Source organism: Thalassophryne amazonica, chromosome 11, assembly GCF_902500255.1.
Source record: "Thalassophryne amazonica chromosome 11, fThaAma1.1, whole genome shotgun sequence".
Taxonomy (NCBI): Eukaryota; Metazoa; Chordata; class Actinopteri; order Batrachoidiformes; family Batrachoididae; genus Thalassophryne; species Thalassophryne amazonica.
Genome location: NC_047113.1, coordinates 47,523,892 through 47,545,380, shown reverse-complemented (window position 1 = coordinate 47,545,380; position 21,489 = coordinate 47,523,892). Strand labels below are relative to the sequence as shown.

The following is a 21,489-nucleotide window of genomic DNA, read 5'->3' as shown; positions in this document are numbered from 1 at the left end:
CAGCAGATCCCGAGCAGCCGGAAAAGCAGGCCGGCTGGGTGACTGTGAGGAGGAAGCGTAGTCCTAAACAGAAGCCCCGTGTACACCGCCAACCGGTTCACATTTCTAACCATTTTTCCCCACTTGGCAACACACCCGCCGAGCATCAAACTCTGGTTATTGGCGACTCTGTTTTGAGAAATGTGACGTTAGCAACACCAGAAACCATAGTCAAATGTCTTCCGGGGGCCAGAGCAGGCGACACTGAAGGAAATTTGAAACTGCTGACTAAGGCTAAGTGTAAAGTTGGTAAGATTGTAATTCACGTCGGCAGTAATGACACACGGTTAAGCCAATCGGAGGTCACTAAAATTAACATTGAATCGGTGTGTAACTTTGCAAAAACAATGTCGGACTCTGTAGTTTTCTCTGGGCCCCTCCCCAATCGGACCGGGAGTGACATGTTTAGCCGCATGTTCTCCTTGAATTGCTGGCTGTGAGTGGTGTCCAAAAAATGAGGTGGGCTTCATAGATAATTGGCAAAGCTTCTGGGGAAAACCTGGTCTTGTTAGGAGAGACAGCATCCATCCCACTTTGGATGGAGCAGCTCTCATTTCTAGAAATCTGGCCAATTTTATTAAATCCTCCAAACCGTGACTACCCAGGGTTGGGACCAGGAAGCAGAGTCATAGTCTTACACACCTCTCTGCAGCTTCTCTCCCCTGCCATCCCCCCAATACCCCATCCCCATAGAGACGGTGCCTGCTCCCAGACCACGAACAACCAGTAAAAATCTATTTAAGCATAAAAATTCAAGAAGAAAAAATAATATAGCACCTTCAACCGCACCACAGACTAAAACAGTTAAATGTGGTCTATTAAACATTAGGTCTCTCTCTTCTAAGTCCCTGTTAGTAAACGATATAATTGATCAACATATTGATTTATTCTGCCTTACAGAAACCTGGTTACAGCAGGATGATTATGTTAGTTTAAATTACTCAACACCCCCGAGTCACACTAACTGCAAGAATGCTCGTAGCATGGGCCGAGGCGGAGGATTAGCAGCAATCTTCCACTCCAGCTTATTAATTAATCAAAAACCCAGACAGAGCTTTAATTCATTTGAAAGCTTGACCCTTAGTCTTGTCCATCCAAATTGGAAGTCCCAAAAACCAGTTTTATTTGTTATTATCTATCGTCCACCTGGTCGTTACTGTGAGTTTCTCTGTGAACTTTCGGACCTTTTGTCTGACTTAGTGCTTAGCTCAGATAAGATAATTATAGTGGGCGATTTTAACATCCACACAGATGCTGAGAATGACAGACAGTCTCAACACTGCATTTAATCTATTGTTAGACTCGACTGGCTTTGCTCAAAATGTAAATGAGTCCACCTACCACTTTAATCGTACCTTAGATCTTGTTCTGACTTATGGTATGGAAATTGAAGACTTAACAGTATTCCCTGAAAACCCCCTTCTGTCTGATCATTTCTTAATAACATTTACATTTACTCTGATGGACTACCCAGCAGTGGGGAATAACCACCCAGCAGTGGGGAATAAGTTTCATTACAGTAGAAGTCTTTCAGAAAGCACTGTAACTAGGTTTAAGGATATGATTCCTTCTTTATGTTCTCCAATGCCATATACCAACACAGGGCAGAGTAGCTACCTAAACTCTGAGTGAGATAGATTATCTCGTCAATAGTTTTAGATCCTCATTGAGGACAACTTTGGATGCTGTAGCTCCTCTGAAAAAGAGAGCCTTAAATCAGAAGTGCCTGACTCCGTGGTATAACTCACAAACTCGCAGCTTAAAGCAGATAACCCGTAAGTTGGAGAGGAAATGGCGTCTCACTAATTTAGAAGATCTTCACTTAGCCTGGAAAAAGAGTCTGTTGCTCTATAAAAAAAGCCCTCCGTAAAGCTAGGACATCTTACTACTCATCACTTATTGAAGAAAATAAGAACCCCAGGTTTCTTTTCAGCACTGTAGCCAGGCTGACAAAGAGTCAGAGCTCTACTGAGCCGAGAATTCCTTTAACTTTAACTAGTAATGACTTCATGACTTTCTTTTTACTAAAATTTTAACTATTAGAGAAAAAATTACTCATAACCATCCCAAAGACATATCGTTATCTTTGGCTGCTTTCAGTGATGCCGGTATTTGGTTAGACTCTTTCTCTCCGATTGTTCTGTCAGTTATTTTCATTAGTTACTTCCTCCAAACCATCAACATGTCTATTAGACCCCATTCCTACCAGGCTGCTCAAGGAAGCCCTACCATTAATTAATGCTTCGATCTTAAATATGATCAATCTATCTTTATTAGTTGGCTATGTACCACAGGCTTTTAAGGTGGCAAGTAATTAAACCATTACTTAAAAAGCCACCACTTGACCCAGCTATCTTAGCTAATTATAAGCCAATCTCCAACCTTTTTCTCTCAAAAATTCTTGAAAGGGTAGTTGTAAAACAGCTAACTGATCATCTGCAGAGGAATGGTCTATTTGAAGAGTTTCAGTCAGGTTTTAGAATTCATCATAGTACAGAAACAGCATTAGTGAAGGTTACAAATGATCTTCTTATGGCCTCGGACAGTGGACTCATCTCTGTGCTTGTCCTGTTAGACCTCAGTGCTGCTTTTGATACTGTTGACCATAAAATTTTATTACAGAGATTAGAGCATGCCACAAGGTATTAAAGGCACTGCGCTGCGGTGGTTTGAATCATATTTATCTAATAGATTACAATTTGTTCATGTAAATGGGGAATCTTCTTCACAGACCAAGGTTAATTATGGAGTTCCACAAGGCTCTGTGCTAGGATAAATTTTATTCACTTTATACATGCTTCCCTTAGTCAGTATTAGACAGCATTGCTTAAATTTTCATTGTTACGCAGATGATAACCAGCTTTATCTATCCATGAAGCCAGAGGACACACACCAATTAGCTAAACTGCAGGATTGTCTTACAGACAAAGACATGGATGACCTCTAATTTCCTGCTTTTAAACTCATAAAACTGAAGTTATTGTACTTGGCCCCACAAATCTTAGAAACATGCTGTCTAACCAGATCCTTACTCTGGATGGCATTACCCTGACCTCCAGTAATACTGTGAGAAACCTTGGAGTCATTTTTGATCAGGATATGTCCTTCAATGCGCATATTAAGCAAATATGTAGGACTGCTTTTTTTCATTTGCATAATATCTCAAAAATTAGAAAGGTCTTGTCTCAGAGTGATGCTGAAAAACTAATTCATGCATTTATTTCTTCTAGGCTGGACTACTGCAATTCATTATTATCAGGTTGTCCTAAAAGTTCCCTGAAAAGCCTTCAGTTGATTCAAAATGCTGCAGCTAGATTACTGACGGGGACTAGAAGGAGAGAGCATATTTCATCCATATTGGCCTCTCTTCATTGGCTTCCTGTTAATTCTAGAATAGATTTTAAAATTCTTCTTCTTACTTATAAGGTTTTGAATAATCAGGTCCTATCTCATCTTAGGGACCTCGTAGTACCATATCACCCCAATAGAGCGCTTCGCTCTCAGACTGCAGGCTTACTTGTAGTTCCTAGGGTTTTTAAGAGTAGAATGAGAGGCAGAGCCTTCAGCTTTCAGGCTCCTCTCCTGTGGAACCAGCTCCCAATTCGGATCAGGGAGACAGACACCCTCTCTACTTTTAAGATTAGGCTTAAAACTTTCCTTTTTGCTAAAGCTTATAGTTAGGGCTGGATCAGGTGACCCTGAACCATCCCTTAGTTATGCTGCTATAGACTTAGACTGCTGGGGGGTTCCCATGAAGCACTGAGTGTTTCTTACTCTTTTTGCTCTGTATGGTGCTCAGTATGCACCACTCTGCATTTAATCATTAGTGACTGATCTCTGCTCCCCTCCACAGCAGTCTTTTTCCTGGTTCTCTCCCTCAGCCCCAAACAGTCCCAGCAGAAGACTGCCCCTCCCTGAGCCTGGTTCTGCTGGAGGTTTCTTCCTGTTAAAAGGGAGTTTTTCCTTCCCACTGTCGCCAAGTGCTTGCTCACAGGGCATCGTTTTGACCGTTGGGGTTTTTCCGTAATTATTGTATGGCTTTGCCTTACAATATAAAGCACCTTGGGGCAACTGTTTGTTGTGATTTGGCGCTATATAAATAAAACTGATTTGATATACATACATATATACATATATACATATATATATATACACACATACAACAAAAATATAAACGCAACACTTTTGGTTTTGCTCCCATTTTGTATGAGATGAACTCAAAGATCTAAAACTTTTTCCACATACACAATATCACCATTTCCCTCAAATATTGTTCACAAACCAGTCTAAATCTGTGATAGTGAGCACGTCTCCTTTGCTGAGATAATCCATCCCACCTCACAGGTGTGCCATACCAAGATGCTGATTAGACACCATGATTAGTGCACAGGTGTGCCTTAGACTGTCCACAATAAAAGGCCACTCGGAAAGGTGCAGTTTTGTTTTATTGGGGGGGGGGGGGGGGGATACCAGTCAATATCTGGTGTGACCACCATTTGCCTCATGCAGTGCAACACATCTCCTTCGCATAGAGTTGATCAGGTTGTCAATTGTGGCCTGTGGAATGTTGGTCCACTCCTCTTCAATGGCTGTGTGAAGTTGCTGGATATTGCCAGGAACTGGTACACGCTGTCTTAATACGCCGGTCTAGAGCATCCCAAACATGCTCAAAGGGTGACATGTCGGGTGAGTATGCCGGCCATGCAAGAACTGGGACGTTTTCAGCTTCCAAGAATTGTGTACAGAACCTTGCAACATGGGGCCGTGCATTATCCTGCTGCAACATGAGGATGTTGGATGTATGGCACAACAATGGGCCTCAGGATCTCGTCACGGTATCTCTGTGCATTCAAATTGCCATCAATAAAATGCACCTGTGTTCTTCGTCCATAACAGACGCCTGCCCATGCCATAACCCCACCGCCACCATGGGCCACTCGATCCACAACATTGACATCAGAAAACCGCTCACCCACACGTCGCCACACACGCTGTCTGCCATCTGCCCTGGACAGTGTGAACCGGATTCATCATTCATTCACTAATTATGGTGTCTAATCAGCATCTTGATATGGCACACCTGTGACGTGGGATGGATTATCTCAGCAAAGGAGAAGTGCTCACTGACTGTCACAGATTTAGACTGGTTTGTGAGCAATATTTGAGGGAAATGGTGATATTGTGTATGTGGAAAAAGTTTTAGATCTTTGGGTTCATCTCATACAAAATGGGAGCAAAACCAAAAGTGTTGGGTTTATATTTTTGTTGAGTATATACGAGGGCTGTCAATAAAGTAAGGGTCCTTTTTATTTTTTTCAAAAACTATATGGATTTCATTCATATGTTTTTACGTCAGACATGCTTGAACCCTCGTGCGCATGCGTGAGTTTTTCCATGCCTGTCGGTGACGTCATTCGCCTGTGAGCACTCCTTGTGGGAGGAGTCGTCCAGCCCCTCGTCGGAATTCCTTTGTCTGAGAAGTTGCTGAGAGACTGGCGCGTTGTTTGATCAAAATTTTTTCTAAACCTGTGAGACACATCGAAGTGGACACGGTTCGAAAAATTAAGCTGGTTTTCAGTGAAAATTTTAACGGCTGATGAGAGATTTTGAGGTGATACTGTCGCTTTAAGGACTTTTCACGGTGCGAGACGTCGCGCAGCGCTCTCAGGCGGCGTCATCAGCCTGTTCAAGCTGAAAACCTCCACATTTCAGGCTCTATTGATCCAGGACGTCGTGAGAGAACAGAGAAGTTTCAGAAGAAGTCGGTTTCAGCATTTTATCCGGATATTCCACTGTTAAAGGAGATTTTTTTAATGAAAGACGTGCGGACGGGTCCGCGCGTAGGGACGCAGCCGCTGCGACGCTCCGCCACAGGAAAAACACCTCTGTTGAAAGCCTTAAGGACAAGTTGGAACATGTCCTGCCTGTTAAACAATTTCTCATATACTCACTCCACTGAAAGCCATCAAAAGCCGCCTGGATTTTACAAATGGTTATCAACACGGAGGTGTTTTTCCTGTGCCGCCGCACCGCGTCGGCTGCGTCCCGACGCGCGGATCCGTCCGCACGTCTTTCATTAAAAAAAATCTCCTTTAACAGTGGAATATCCGGATAAAATGCTGAAACCGACTTCTTCTGAAACTTCTCTGTTCTCTCACGACGTCCTGGATCAATAGAGCCTGAAATGTGGAGGTTTTCATCTTGAACAGGCTGATGACGCCGCCTGAGAGCGCTGAGCGACGTCTCGCACCGTGAGAAGTCCTTAAAGCAACAGAATCACCTCAAAATCTCTCATCAGCCGTTAAAATTTTCACTGAAAACCAGCTTAATTTTTCGAACCGTGTCCACTTCAATGTGTCTCACAGGTTTAGAAAACATTTTGATCAAACAACGCGCCAGTCTCTCAGCAACTTCTCAGACAAAGGAATTCCGACGAGGGGCTGGATGACTCCTCCCACAAGGAGTGCTCACAGGCGAATGGCGTCACCGACAGGCGTGGAAAAACTCACGCATGCGCACGAGGGTTCAAGCATGTCTGACGTAAAAACATATGAATGAAATTTTTTTGAAATTGAAATTTATTTTTTGAAAAAAATAAAAAGGACCGTTACTTTATTGACAGCCCTCGTATATATATATATATATATATATATATATATATATATATATATATATATATATATATATATATATATATATCAATCAATCAATCAATTTTTTTATATAGCGCCAAATCACAACAAACAGTTGCCCCAAGGCGCTTTATATTGTAAGGCAAGGCCATACAATAATTATGTAAAACCCCAACGGTCAAAAACGACTCCCTGTGAGCAAGCACTTGGCTACAGTGGGAAGGAAAAACTCCCTTTTAACAGGAAGAAACCTCCAGCAGAACCAGGCTCAGGGAGGGGCAGTCTTCTGCTGGGACTGGTTGGGGCTGAGGGAGAGAACCAGGAAAAAGACATGCTGTGGAGGGGAGCAGAGATCGATCACTAATGATTAAATGCAGAGTGGTGCATACAGAGCAAAAAGAGAAAGAAACAGTGCATCATGGGAACCCCCCAGCAGTCTACGTCTATAGCAGCATAACTAAGGGATGGTTCAGGGTCACCTGATCCAGCCCTAACTATAAGCTTTAGCAAAAAGGAAAGTTTTAAGCCTAATCTTAAAAGTAGAGAGGGTGTCTGTCTCCCTGATCTGAATTGGGAGCTGGTTCCACAGGAGAGGAGCCTGAAAGCTGAAGGCTCTGCCTCCCATTCTACTCTTACAAACCCTAGGAACTACAAGTAAGCCTGCAGTCTGAGAGCGAAGCGCTCTATTGGGGTGATATGGTACTACGAGGTCCCTAAGATAAGATGGGACCTGATTATTCAAAACCTTATAAGTAAGAAGAAGAATTTTAAATTCTATTCTAGAATTAACAGGAAGCCAATGAAGAGAGGCCAATATGGGTGAGATATGCTCTCTCCTTCTAGTCCCCGTCAGTACTCTAGCTGCAGCATTTTGAATTAACTGAAGGCTTTTTAGGGAACTTTTAGGACAACCTGATAATAATGAATTACAATAGTCCAGCCTAGAGGAAATAAATGCATGAATTAGTTTTTCAGCATCACTCAGACAAGACCTTTCTGATTTTAGAGATATTGCGTAAATGCAAAAAAGCAGTAGGCTTTTCAAACACCTCTTTCCAAACATTGTAATACAAACGGCAAACTACAACAGACTAAATTGTTTTTTCCTCCCAAAATGAGACATGCTCTGTTCTTTATGAATTACATTGATGTTAACTTGCAGCGCAGCCGTTTCCAAGAGCTCAGCTCAGAGGTATGGAGAGACATTTGTGTTAATGTCTGAAAGAAATGCTTTTGAGAAAAACTACAGACTTTGTCTATTTCTGTTTATGTCCAGAGATCAAGGATCCAGTGATCAATTTCATATTTATTTACTTTAAGACTCAATAAAATGTTGTTGACATAGAAAACCCGTGAAGCCTACTTTTAGTACACAGAAAATTCACAGGAGCCATTGATAAGGGAATCAATGTTATGGTTAGGGGTCCAGACGGAAGCGGACTGGTACTTGGTGATGGACTTGCATGCTGGGACCAAGGAACTGAACTGATTGTGAACGAAAAGAGATTTCATTTACAAAAAAGAACAACGCTTTGCTTTTTAGGCGGCCTGCTGAGGCAGGACAGGGCCCGCGTGTAGTGGTGGAAATCTGGATGCTGCAGTACACACACAGACAGACTTGGAAGTCTGAGAACTGGAATCCTGGGGCCAGGTGGGACACACCGTGCCGAGGACGGGAACTAGGAGAACGGAGGAGAGGAGAGGTGAGTGACCCTGAAGCCTTTAACACTAGACAGTTCACTGAAGGCTCAACACAGGAATGTTCACAGTTTAGGAAATCAGGTTCGCTGTTCAGGAATCAGTCACAATTCATGAGTTATCTTCAGAGGTCAGAGGTCAAGTGCTGCACATATATATATATATACATATATATATATACACATATATATACACACACATACACACACACACAGACACATATACCGCGGTAGGCTGAAACGTTCTAAGGCTCCCCATGAAGGAGTAATGCATTAACTGCATTATAGTGAGCCTTAGAACTTTTCAGCCTACCCTCATACATACAAGGGTAGGCTGAAAAGTTCTAACGCTGACTATGATGCAGTTGTCGAACTGAACAAATTCAGGGTTATTTTTCTACATAGTCTCCCTGTAACTCCACACACTTCTTCCAGCGGTGCTCGAGTGCTTCGATTCCCTTGGCATAGAAGCTTTCATCTTGAGAGTCAAAATAGCCCTCAATGGCAGCCATCACCTCATCATTGTTCCAATAGTGCTTCCCAGCCAAGTTTTTTTTTCAGTTTTGGGAACAGATGAAAGTCCGAAGGTGCCAAGTCAGGGGAGTACGGTGGGTGATCTACCAGTTCGAATCCACACTCGTGGATAGTGGCCATGGCCACTGTTAACTTGTGAGATGGGGCATTGTCTTGATGGAACAGCACCCCTTTCGTCAGCTTTCCTGGTCGCTTCTTTTTGATAGCCTCGCGTAACTGTCTCAGGAGGTTAGCATAGTACTGTCCATTTATGGTTTGTCCCTTTTCAAGATAGTCCACAAACACAATGCCCTTGGCATCGCAGAAAACTGAAACCATGACCTTCCCCGCAGACGAAACAACCTTGGCCTTCTTTGGAGGTGGTGACCTTGGGTGTTTCCACTCCATTGATTGTTTTTTTTGTCTCTGGTTCAAAGTGGTGAACCCAACACTCATCCTGGGTAAGAAAATGTTCCATGTAACTGGCTGGATCCTCTTCAAATTGCTCCAAGTTTGCCTTCGACATGACTAGCCTGGTGCGTTTCTAATCAGGCGTCAGAAGACGTGGCACCCACCGAGCTGACACCTTTGACATTCCAAGTTCTTCATGCAGAATGTGTTCAATTCTCTCACGGGATATTCCCACAGCATCTGCTAGCTGATTAATCGTCGATCGTCTGTCGTCCATCACCATTTTATGAACAAGGTCAATGTTTTTCTGGGTTGTGGCTGTTGCATGAACCTGCTTCAGACAAGAAACCTCTGTTCACACATACATACTCGAATGTAAATACTGTTGTGAACATTTAAAAAGTCTCTGCTTCAGGTCCTATCCACACATACATGGGTACTTTGGAAATGAATGCTTTTTGCTATACATTTTGGCCTTTTGTCCACACACAAAATGTGTAGGTCATTGAAAACACCTTTTTTGCAAAACTTCTAGATTTTCAGAAACTATTACAATGATTCTGTATAAAGAAGGAAAAATGTTAAGGCACCTTGACACTTGCACAAATTTGATCCCTGCAATGGCAGGCATTCTGGTGTGTTATTGAGTAAACCCACCATATACTGTGCACGGCTGCGTGCCAGTGCACAAAGAAAATATTGAAATGTTAAAAATTTGTGGCATGCATCAATTACTTGCCGCCTGCATGAATTAGTCGCGAACATTGCACAACTGCGTGCCACTGCGTGTTATTGCGAGCATCTGAATGATTATGACGAGATGTTACATCTATAATAAATATAACTTTACAGATACATTACCTAACTCATAAAAAGTAATGAAAATACAACTCTTCTACAAATCCATTGCAACATATATATTATAATTACCTTTGAGACTGTAGATCATTTCTCTGTGATTCTAGGAGTGATGAGAGAATGGTTTCATCAGCCAAGTTCTGAGAGCAACTGCGTCATCGGCTAAGAAATTATTATTTTATATAGCATAGTGTCAAGTGGGACAAAGTACGATGCACTGGCACGACGAATTGCATGGCAGTGTGAGGATTAAATTCATGCAAGTGTCAAGGTGCCTTTTGTCTTTTTCTCCAGGCTTCTAATTGGCTAACATAGCCATACGAGTTGAGTTATATCACCGCTTGTTGCTTTGGCATGCCCTTGACAGCGTTTAGCATTTTCATGGGAAGGTTTTTTTGTTTGTGTTTTTTTTTTTCCCCAAATTGAAGATGGAAAATACCAGTTGAACCCAGGAGAAAAAACAAAGTGCTATGGATGGAAATGCTATAGAGGAATATAAAGACTTTTTAACCAATGCAAGTCTGGTTCTAATGCAAACTGTGTATTTTAAGCAGCTCGGAAAAAAAATTAGGCCAAAGAGGGGAAAATGTTGATACATATGACAAGGCAGCTCTAAAACTCACACACTGTATGCAGGTTAGTCTTTCTTGCTAAAAAAAAAAAAAAAAGAAAAAGAAAAAGAAAATGTGTAAAGAAATGCTTTGGCTTCAGTTAGTATTGACCAACCTTACACCTAGCGATTGCCTGCGCTCCATATTTTTTTCCTTACAAGTAAATTAACAATGTCAGGTGTGTCAGCTGATCAAGAGTTGGTAGTTTTCAGACTTCTTTAATCTGGTGTGGACAAAGGAGAAGGAGACAGAAAATGTGTAGGGCAGATTATATCCAGGCGTAGGCTTTGTGAACACTGGATTAAAGCGTGCGCCAGCATTAATGACAACTGTAATTTTTGATGAGAACTGTAAAACATTGTTTGGCAATTTGTTCATACTACAATGCGCAAGAACGTACAAATGCTGCCAAGAAAACTCAATTTATTTTTACATGAACCTGCATTTAATTCTGGGATGTGAGCCATTGATGAATCCAGGTGATAGTTGTGTTGGCAGTTCATTACAAGTTCATGCAGTGATTAACACAAAGGATTTAATCTGTCAAAATAAATAAATAAATAAATAAAAATCAATAGAGTCTTTCTCCCTTGTATTAACTTTTTTCACCTTATGGAGCTGTTCCACAGAGAACCATTCCTTCCCATTTCAACCTGAACAGCAAACTGGAGTGTGTTTTGAAGCATTACAGTAACTTCTTGAACCATCTTTGTCAATCTTGAACAAACTTTGTACAACCCCTGGCAAAAATTATGGAATCACCGGCCTTGGAGGATGTTCATTCAGTTGTTTAATTTTGTAGAAAAAGCAGATCACAGATATGACACAAAACTAAAGTCATTTCAAATGGCAACTTTCTGGCTTTAAGAAACACTTTAAGAAATCAGGAAAAAAAAAATTGTGGCAGTCAGTAACGGTTACTTTTTTAGACCAAGCAGAGGGAAAAAAATATGGACTCTCTCAATTCTGAGGAATAAATTATGGAATTACCCTGTAAATTTTCATCCCCAAAACTAACACCTGCATCAAATCAGATCTGCTCGTTAGTCTGCATCTAAAAATGAGTGATCACACCTTGGAGAGCTGTTGCACCAAGTGGACTGACATGAATCATGGCTCCAACACGAGAGATGTCAATTGAAACAAAGGAGAGGATTACCAAACTCTTAAAAGAGGGTAAATCATCATGCAATGTTGCAAAAGATGTTGGTTGTTCACAGTCAGCTGTGTCTAAACTCTGGACCAAATACAAACAACATGGGAAGGTTGTTAAAGGCAAACATACTGGTAGACCAAGGAAGACATCAAAGTGTCAAGACAGAAAACTTAAAGCAAAAAATATGGAATCACTCAATTCTGAGGAAAAAATTATGGAATCATGACAAACAAAAGAACGCTCCAACACATCACTAGTATTTTGTTGCACCACGTCTGGCTTTTATAACAGCTTCCAGTCTCTGAGGCATAGACTTAATGAGTGACAAACAGTACTCTTCATCAATCTGGCTCCAACTTTCTCCGATTGCTGTTGCCAGATCAGCTTTGCAGGAGCCTTGTCATGGACCATTTTCTTCAACTTCCACCAAAGATTTTCAATTGGATTAAGATCTGGACTATTTGCAGGCCATGACATTGACCCTATGTGTCTTTTTGCAAGGAATGTTTTCACAGTTTTTGCTCTATGGCAAGATGTATTATCATCTTGAAAAATGATTTCATCATCCCCAAACATCCTTTCAATTGATGGGCTAAGAAAAGTGTCCAAAATATCAACGTAAACTTGTGCATTTATTGATGTAATGACAGCCATCTCCCCAGTGCCTTTACCTGACATGCAGCCCCATATCATCAATGACTGTGGAAATTTACATGTTCTCTTCAGACAGTCATCTTTATAAATCTCACTGGAATGGCACCAAACAAAAGTTCCAGCATCATCACCTTGCCCAATGCAGATTCGAGATTCATCACTGAATATGACTTTCATCCAGTCATCCACAGTCCACGATTGCTTTTCCTTAGCCCATTGTAACCTTGTTTTTTTTTCTGTTTAGGTGTTAAATGATGGCTTTCGTTTAGCTTTTCTGTATGTAAATCCCATTTCCTTTAGGCGGTTTCTTACAGTTCGGTCACAGACGTTGACTCCAGTTTCCTCCCATTCCTTCCTCATTTGTTTTGTTATGCATTTTCAATTTTTGAGACATATTGCTTTAAGTTTTCTGTCTTGACGCTTTGATGTCTTCCTTGGTCTACCAGTATGTTTGCCTTTAACAACCTTCCCATGTTTGTATTTGGTCCAGAGATTAGACACAGCTGACTGTGAACAACCAACATCTTTTGCAACATTGCGTGATGATTTACCCTCTTTTAAGAGTTTGATAAGCCTCTCCTTTGTTTCAATTGACATCTCTCGTGTTGGAGCCATGATTCATGTCAGTCCACTTGGTGCAACAACTCTCCAAGGTGTGATCACTCCTTTTTAGATGCAGACTAACGAGCAGATCTGATTTGATGCAGGTGTTAGTTTTGGGGATGAAACTTTACAGGGTGAGTCCTTAATTTTTTCCTCAGAATTGAGTGAGTCCATATTTTTTTCCCTCTGCTTGGTCTAAAAAAAAGTAACTGTTACTGACTGCCACAATTTTTTTTCCTGATTTCTTATAGTGTTTCTTAAAGCCAGAAAGTTGCCATTTTAAATGACTTTAGTTTTGTGTCATATCTGTGATGTGCTTTTTTCTACAAAATTTAACAACTGAATGAACATCCTCCGAGGCCGGTGATTCCATAATTTTTGCCAGGGGTTGTATATGTAGTATTTAAACCCCTATTACACAGAGTGCCATTCTATTACAATCGCCCACAATCCAGAAAAAGTGTAAAAATGTGATGAAACTGCTTACTTCGGCATACCTCCTATCAGGCTGGCTTATAAATTACAGACCGAGCAACTAGCTGGGTTATAAAGCGCAACGCGCTTGAAAACTAAAGTAAAGCTGATCCCGAGTGCATTTGGAGTCCCTGCTGTTGCCCTTGTGACCCGATCCTGGATAAGTGCTCCAAGACGTGTGTATGCCGAAAGCCACATTTCCACTGAGCGGTCCGGGTCAGTACGGCACTGCATAGTAGAGGTCGGAACGGTTAAGTCTGGCATGTCTTGTATTTCCACCGGCAGCAGAATGCTTTTGTCTGGTAGGAAGAGCATGTAGATGTTGACATGCATATCATCGAGAGCACAAACGCTTTGGCAAAGCCTCTCCCCTCTACACAGAGGCCAAACAGCGTAATTTAACATTTGACTTTTGTCGTTTTTTGTCTTGATTTATTTTCATCACGTGCAGAATGCTGAAGAATTGGCTGATGCCTGTGATAAACTCTGACGTGAATGAATGAGGCGCTGCAACTCTTCCAACTTCTAAAATAAGATAATTGCCTTCTTGTGGAAAAAAGCACCGGCATCCTCTAGATCAGGCTGAGAAGCACACACATGCACATCGATAATACTGTCAAATTAATTGACAAATTCCCTCGAAGTAGGTAATGACGCATGGAACTTCTTCAACGTTGTCCTGAGTTTCTATGCAGCTTCCTTCCTGCCCAGTCGCTTTTTTTTTTTTTTTTTTTTTTTTTTTTTTTTTTTTTTTTTTTTAAGGACAGCCTGTTCGAGACAGACTTTCCAAGATGCACATTACTCATTGCATTTCTTAAAGGCTATTTTAAACCAACTTCGGGGGATAAACCACTCTTGAAATCAACAGCAGACCTTTTATCTGGTGATGTTATTGGATAAAGAGAAAGGCCCACACAGCTGTAGAACAGCTTATTGCATTGTCCAATTACTTCCAGTCCCTTACACACAAAACTCACATCTCCTACACCTTTAGCTCAAATTGGATACACCCTCTCATTAAATCTGGGAATGAACCAGCTGTCTGCCTCAGTGGTTGCCATCCAGAACCCAGGCTGATTGCGTGGTGTGGTGAATGCAGCGATGTGTGGCACCAGACTTGACTTGCACTATGAGCCATTATAATTTTTTGGCTTAATAGGGGGATGTACAAATATGTCCAAATCATTATGATCACCATAACCGTGTGAGTAGTAGCTACATGTGCACAGACAGCATGAAAAGAACAAAAGTAAGGCAACACAGACGTGCAGTTATAAATTTCAAAAGCAAGCTGCCGCAACACGTTCAAGATATCAATACACCGATAACTACAAGCCCGCCGGGGGGGTGCAAAGGAGATACAGAGGAAGACCCTGGTGCATAAGCAGTGCGTACGAAGCACAGAGCAGGGAGTTTGTGTGGGAGAGAAAAAGAGAGGGAGAAACAGCAGTGATGATCGACGCCAGGCTGCCACCACTCTGTAGCAGCGAGTGGCTGCAACAAAAAGCAGAGAATAACATCCCCGACTCCCTGCTTTGCTTCCCCCCTCCCTCCTCCTCGTTCCCTGCGTCTCAGCTAGCAGACGAGAGCTCCGCTCACTGCTCTGCAGAGGCTATGCTGAGTCTGAGCTGGCGTCGGATGCAGGATCTCTGGTTCTCAACAAGTTAGGGTTGAAAGACCCCGACCACGAAAAAGGAACACTTCATCTTGAATTAACCAGCTGAGCTGACATCATCGAGGTGGAAGAAAAATAGGGTTAAAAAAAAAAGGAGGGAGAAAGAAAAGAGGAGGAGGGGGTCTGTTAAACAGAGTCGGTCTGAAGGCAACTGATCAACTAAAACGAAGATATACTGCATGCGTCAAGGATTTGTGGGAACAAGCAAAAGAGTCATCTTTTAAGCCTGGAATTTAAAAGGACCCAAAACAAACTCAAAGGAATAAACATTTTGGGACATGGAATTTCATATTTTGTTTCAACTCTGCTGGCTCAGAAATCCTTTATTTCCAAAGAGCCTGATTCTCTTCGTATTTCTCCAAAAGGGTCTTTTCCCTTTGGATTTTTCTTTTACTTGGCTGCTCCAAGAGTCTGCGGAAAAGGACAGTTGAATGCAGCCTCCGATGTGCACAAAAGAATGGGTAAGTTATCCTTTTATATGGTCGGGACATGAACACTGAATTCAAGTAAGAGCAATACAGGCTGAGGACTAAAAGCTATTCAGCCAGTCTCTTTATGGCAATTGTCCATCTTCCACCTTCAACAACACTGGTTTAGAATTGAGAAATGTAATGAGCATGTCTGTTTCACAACGTTGCTCTTAAATGATAGGGGGGGGAATCAGTTTACAAAAAGCTGTAAATTACATCAAAGCATATTTGACCTACGCAGATTATAAACAGGCAATGCTTCACAAAAAGGTGAATGGAAATTTGTATTCAAACCAAATGACAGAGCACCAAATGTGTGCAGGATATACAAAGTATGAACGACAACGGAACAGAATCAGTTCTGCACGTAACAGATTATATGTCCACGTCAAAACCTTGCCTATTAAACCGATGGCCAAATAAGGCATGTTTACATCCACTGCAAAAGTTGATGCAAAATTTCTAAAGCTGGTGTAAGCAGGGAAAGTGGCGCCCTCAAAAAAATTAGTGCTATGCATTAGTAATGAGTATGTTGCAGAGATTAGCTTTCCCGCCCCATAGTTCATTTTCTAATCTTTGAACCCACCCAGGTTTCCATTCAAGGTGGCCATTGGTGGGATCTGCACCAGCGGCTGTGTGTCTGTGTGTGATCAGCATGCTTCTGGTGTTCCTGCTGCCTCCTGCATCGTGCGCAACCTGCCCTCAAAAATGCCGATGTGAGGACCTGCAGTTCTACTGCGACACCCAGGGGCTCCATGCACCCCCAGATGGTGTAGATAAGGGGGCCCTGGGACTGTCATTACGCCACAACAGCATCACTGAACTCAGCCCTGATCAGTTCTACGGCTTTAGTCAGCTTACCTGGCTTCATCTCGACCACAACCAGATTACCACAGTACAAGAGGATGCCTTTCAAGGTCTCTACAAGCTTAAGGACCTCAATCTGAGCTCCAACCGCATCACCAAGTTGCCCAACACAACCTTCATTCACCTCATTAATCTACAGATACTGGACCTGTCCTTCAATCAGATGACTGCATTGGAACCAGAACTGTTTCATGGACTACGGAAGCTCCAGATACTTCACCTCCGCTACAATTTACTTCGTACCACACCTGTTCGGGCCTTCTGGGACTGCCGCAGCCTGGAATATCTGGGCCTGAGTAACAACCGCCTAAGAAGCCTGGCCCGTAATGGCTTTGCTGGACTCATTAAGCTTAAAGAGCTCCATCTGGAGCACAACCAGCTGACTAAGATCAACTTGGCCCATTTCCCCCGCCTCGTGGCCCTCCAGTTTCTTTATCTGCAATGGAATAAGATCAGCAATGTATCATGTGGAATGGAGTGGACTTGGACCACGTTGGAGAAGCTGGACCTCACAGGGAATGAAATACATGCCCTGACACCAGATGTGTTTCAAACGCTGCCAAACTTAAAGATTTTGCTGCTGGATAACAACAAACTAAGCAGTCTTGATCCCCAAGTGCTGGATATGTGGCAGTCTCTGGGTACAATCGGGCTGTCAAGCAATTTTTGGGAATGTACCAGAAGGATTTGCTCTCTGGCCACTTGGCTAAGCACCTTTAAAGGAAGGTGGGAACATTCGATTCTCTGCCATAGTCCTGAATATGCCCAGGGAGAGGAGATACTAGATGCCGTTTATGGATTCCAGCTTTGCCACAACTTTTCTGCTCCTGTAGTACAGACCATTAGTACAACTACAGACACAACTACAGCTGCAGAGATCACAAGCCTGCTGTTTGGATTTATGCAGCCAACCCTGACGCAGGACTATGCAGAGGATTTTGGGAGCTTTACTACAGTCACTACAACAACCACAACACCAACACCACACACTGCTCAAGCTACCACCACCACAATGGAAGAGACTACACTAATAGAGGACTTCTCTGTAATGGACAACACTGTTCTTACTCATAGGGTCATCATCGGAACTATGGCCCTTCTATTTTCATTCTTTTTCATCATTTTTGTTGTGTATATCTCACGGAAGTGCTGCCCTCCTACCCTGCGCCGGATACGTCACTGTTCAGCTATACAGAACCGCAGACAGATGAGGACCCAGCAACGGCAGCCTATGGCAGATCTTGCTACACAGGTTCCCTATAACGAATACGAGCCTAGCCATGAAGAGGGGGCACTGGTGATCATCAACGGCTATGGGCAGTGCAAGTGTCAGCAACTGCCTTACAAAGAGTGCGAAGTATGAACTCTTATTTATTGCTAGAGCATATGATTTGCCATTTGACCATTTCAGATGATACAGGGTTTGCTTTTTAATTTCTCTCCCCAGTTTATGTACAAAGCATTTTTACAAGTGAGATTTGAGAACATGAATCATGCTGAATGCTGCGATGACAAAAAAAAGATGGACATGACAATTAAAAAGGATAATGTAGAGATAGTCGCAAATTTATTTTTCTATGAATGCAAGATTGTTCATATCAGGCAGGGGCAATCATTTTAAATAAGAAAAATTGTAAACTGTGAGATTTGTCTCCACACTGTCTATATTCTGCAGCAGAGAGAAAATATCACACCAAATGGCTCTGTGCCAACACAATGCATTACACGGTGTAACTTGATTGACAAAATGTCTTATTACTTTTAAAAAGTAAATGTTTCTAAATTGCACCACAGGGACAGTAAGCCAGGTATTCACCATAAGTTAATGGGACCATTTTATCTTTTGTTTTATATCAGTTTGTTAGTTCTTGCCATTAACTAGTACATGGCAAAGTAAGGATGAATGATCACAAATGTTTAGGTCAAATTTAAGAAAAAAAAAATGTTTTTCCCTATTCTCTTAACAGAGGATCCCTAAAGTTGCCACAAAAGAATTATGTAAAATGTGAATTCATATTCAATTATACAGATTGTAAAAGTGAACTCGGAGCAGACACAGCCTGCAAATGTAAGGTAATGAGTTTTTAAATGATGAACATGATGAACCTTTCACCCACCAAAAATAAATTTTAAACCTGACAAAACACTGAGCTTTTGTTCATATAAGCTAAATGTTATATTGGATGTCACTAAAATAATAAGTTTAACATTACTAGACAAACAAAGGATCACCTGTGTATGGCTTCTTAGGCTCCATAATGCCCTCTTGCCCACACACGCAAACCCATATTGTTTTCAACAAGCTCAACAGCTTAATCTAACTGCTACTGATCGATTCACATTTATATAGCAGGGACCAACATGTAGTTCAGCTCCTGTTAAAATAGCAAGCAGAATGATTAGGAACAGCCAAAATTCCAACTGGCCGATCATTGAATTCCAAACATAAAACCTTTAACCACTGCCCACGGAAACTCATACTTTACTGCTTATACAGTAATCAAGACTGACAGACAAGATTGAACCAATTAAGGCAAGGCAAAAAGAATCTCACATTGCTGGCAAGATTTAACTTATCCAGGCACACACACACACACTTTTGGATCATTGTCCTTCCACACAAACATAATTAGGTCATTCATTTCAAAACGTTCATATTAAAGATAGAGTTCTCATTAACAGTGGAAATAAGTTTCGTGCTTTCGTTGGTTACCCACGTTAAAGATAATCCTCATTTCATTTCAACAGTGACTGTAAGTGGGGTACACTATGACTAAACTACAACAGCAAATCCACAGGACAGTGTTAAGTGAAACTGTGGTCAACACAGTGAAAGCAAATGCAGATTCAGTGATAAGCAAACAACCAGCTTGGGTCAGGACATTTGTATGCAGCAGAGAGGATGTGCATTAGCATCAGACTAAAGCTGCTCTCGCAGCTCCTCACTGTGTTCAGTTTGGTGGTGGGGGGGTGGGGTGAAAGGAGGATCGAGAAAAATTGATGGGACAATGAAAAGGGGCCACAAAGGGGTAATGTTTTAGTTTATCACAACCAACGGGCACCCTTCTGGCTACATAACAGCAGAGAATAAAATGATAAATGTCAATTAACAGCATCTTTGGTTTGAAATGCACAATACAATTTAATGAGCTGTTCACAGACACCACTGTGTGCCCGAACAGTCACATTTAAAATAAAGAATGAAACGCAGACCATGACGCTGTACATTCGTCTTCTGTCCATGAATGGTAAAATAAAGCTTCGTTGAGATGCTTTTGAGCGCACAGCCCATTAGAGGGTAATGTTGCCAAACTACGAAGTCATATGTACGATTTTGTCTCTGTGGTCCTATTAAAATTTGGTTGCAAACCTTTGGCTTGTGATAATGAATTTACACTACACACAAATTAATTCTTACAACATTTAAGCAAAAACATCTGTACAAAACCAAAAGCTGATGGTTATATAAGAATCTATATAAGAATCAAATTTCTATAGCAAAAAAGTCAAACAAGCAAACACATACACAGAAACCAAAATAACACACACACATTAGTAACAGTATCGGCAGATATAAAGACAAGAAATTAAACAAAAGCAGTTAGGACAAATTATATTAAAACAGAAAAATAAGTTATAATTTTGGATTTAAAAGATCAATATAATTCAGACCATAACCTTGGCAGACAGCATATCCCACAACATAAGTTACAGGTCCCACTTAACCTACACAGACTATACAAATTAGCCAGCCCTCCAATTTGTGACAGATTTTTTTGCAGCCTCAGACTGCGTAACGTTTTGCCCTTTAATCTGTCTTGCATGTTGAAAAGACAGATAGATCTAAGTTGCAATGTCATTCAGCAAACCTTGTTTTTAATAACAGCAAATAGGGATGTATGTGGAATTCTTAAGGTTTGTCAACCATTTGACATTTCATTGGTGAAGATTGAGGGTGAACAAAAAGTGTGAAAATCCACAAAATTTGTAATAATATGCATCCCTTTGCAGTCTGGCTCTTTGTAAACTGTTTTTGTTTCCTCTTGTCATCCGCTTGCCCTGGTCCCTACCCTGTCATTAAAAAAAAGGGGGAAAAAAAAGAAAAAAAAATCCCTCTTACCCAAACTCTTTGTGCAAAATGAATGCTTTTGGGTCCCCTCCCCCCTTCTTAAATTGTAATATGTACAATTTCATATCTGTATAGTGGATAAGATGTGCCAAACTAGGGAGGGAAAAAAAGAAAAAACATTCCCCTCAAAACATATATTTTTTAAATAAAATGGTTACAATTTTCTGTGTGTCTGACAAATGATGAACTTTGTTTGCTTCTTCAAATAACCAATTGCATTCTTGTGATTTTATGCTGTCAACTGTTAAAAGAAAATCTGGTTCAATTTCTAAGTGTTAAAATCATCTTGAACTCTTTAAACAAAATTAGTGGAACCCAAACATATATATTGTATGATGTGCCACCAAGTCTTGAAACATGATTGGAGATCAACTGACATGCATAACAAAACAAATACAACAGTTGCCAGTATGGATATTTCAATACAAAACTCCAAACTAAAATTATGACCACTGACAAAATTGCAGCATGGCAGTCAAAAATCAATCATCTGCAGGTTCTTTGTCTCTGTGTGAGTAATCTGTTCCACTTCTGTGTGTTCTTTTCTTCATCCAGCAATGTTTAATGACATGTTTGTAGCCTTCACTGAAACTCTGCCAGAAACTACACAGCCTTGTTGAAGGTGAAGTGAAAATGTAATGATATCTTAAAGTTGTTGCAATTCAAACATTTACGAGTAAAAATGAATTTTCCTTTTTGT

At 41.2% G+C, this 21,489-nt stretch overlaps 2 protein-coding genes across 2 annotated transcripts in view; one reads left to right on the top strand and one right to left on the bottom strand.

Moving 5' to 3' along the window:
• The window catches only part of ctnna1 (catenin (cadherin-associated protein), alpha 1), a 266,205-nt gene that overhangs the window by 124,839 nt on the left and 119,877 nt on the right, over positions 1-21,489 (bottom strand).
• lrrtm2 (leucine rich repeat transmembrane neuronal 2) lies at positions 15,062-20,033 on the top strand. Its single transcript, XM_034181511.1, has 3 exons — positions 15,062-15,784; positions 16,384-19,351; positions 19,409-20,033. The coding sequence occupies exons 1-2, from the start codon at positions 15,781-15,783 to the stop codon at positions 18,021-18,023; spliced, it is 1,644 nt and encodes a 547-aa protein (XP_034037402.1). The 5' UTR covers positions 15,062-15,780; the 3' UTR covers positions 18,024-19,351; positions 19,409-20,033.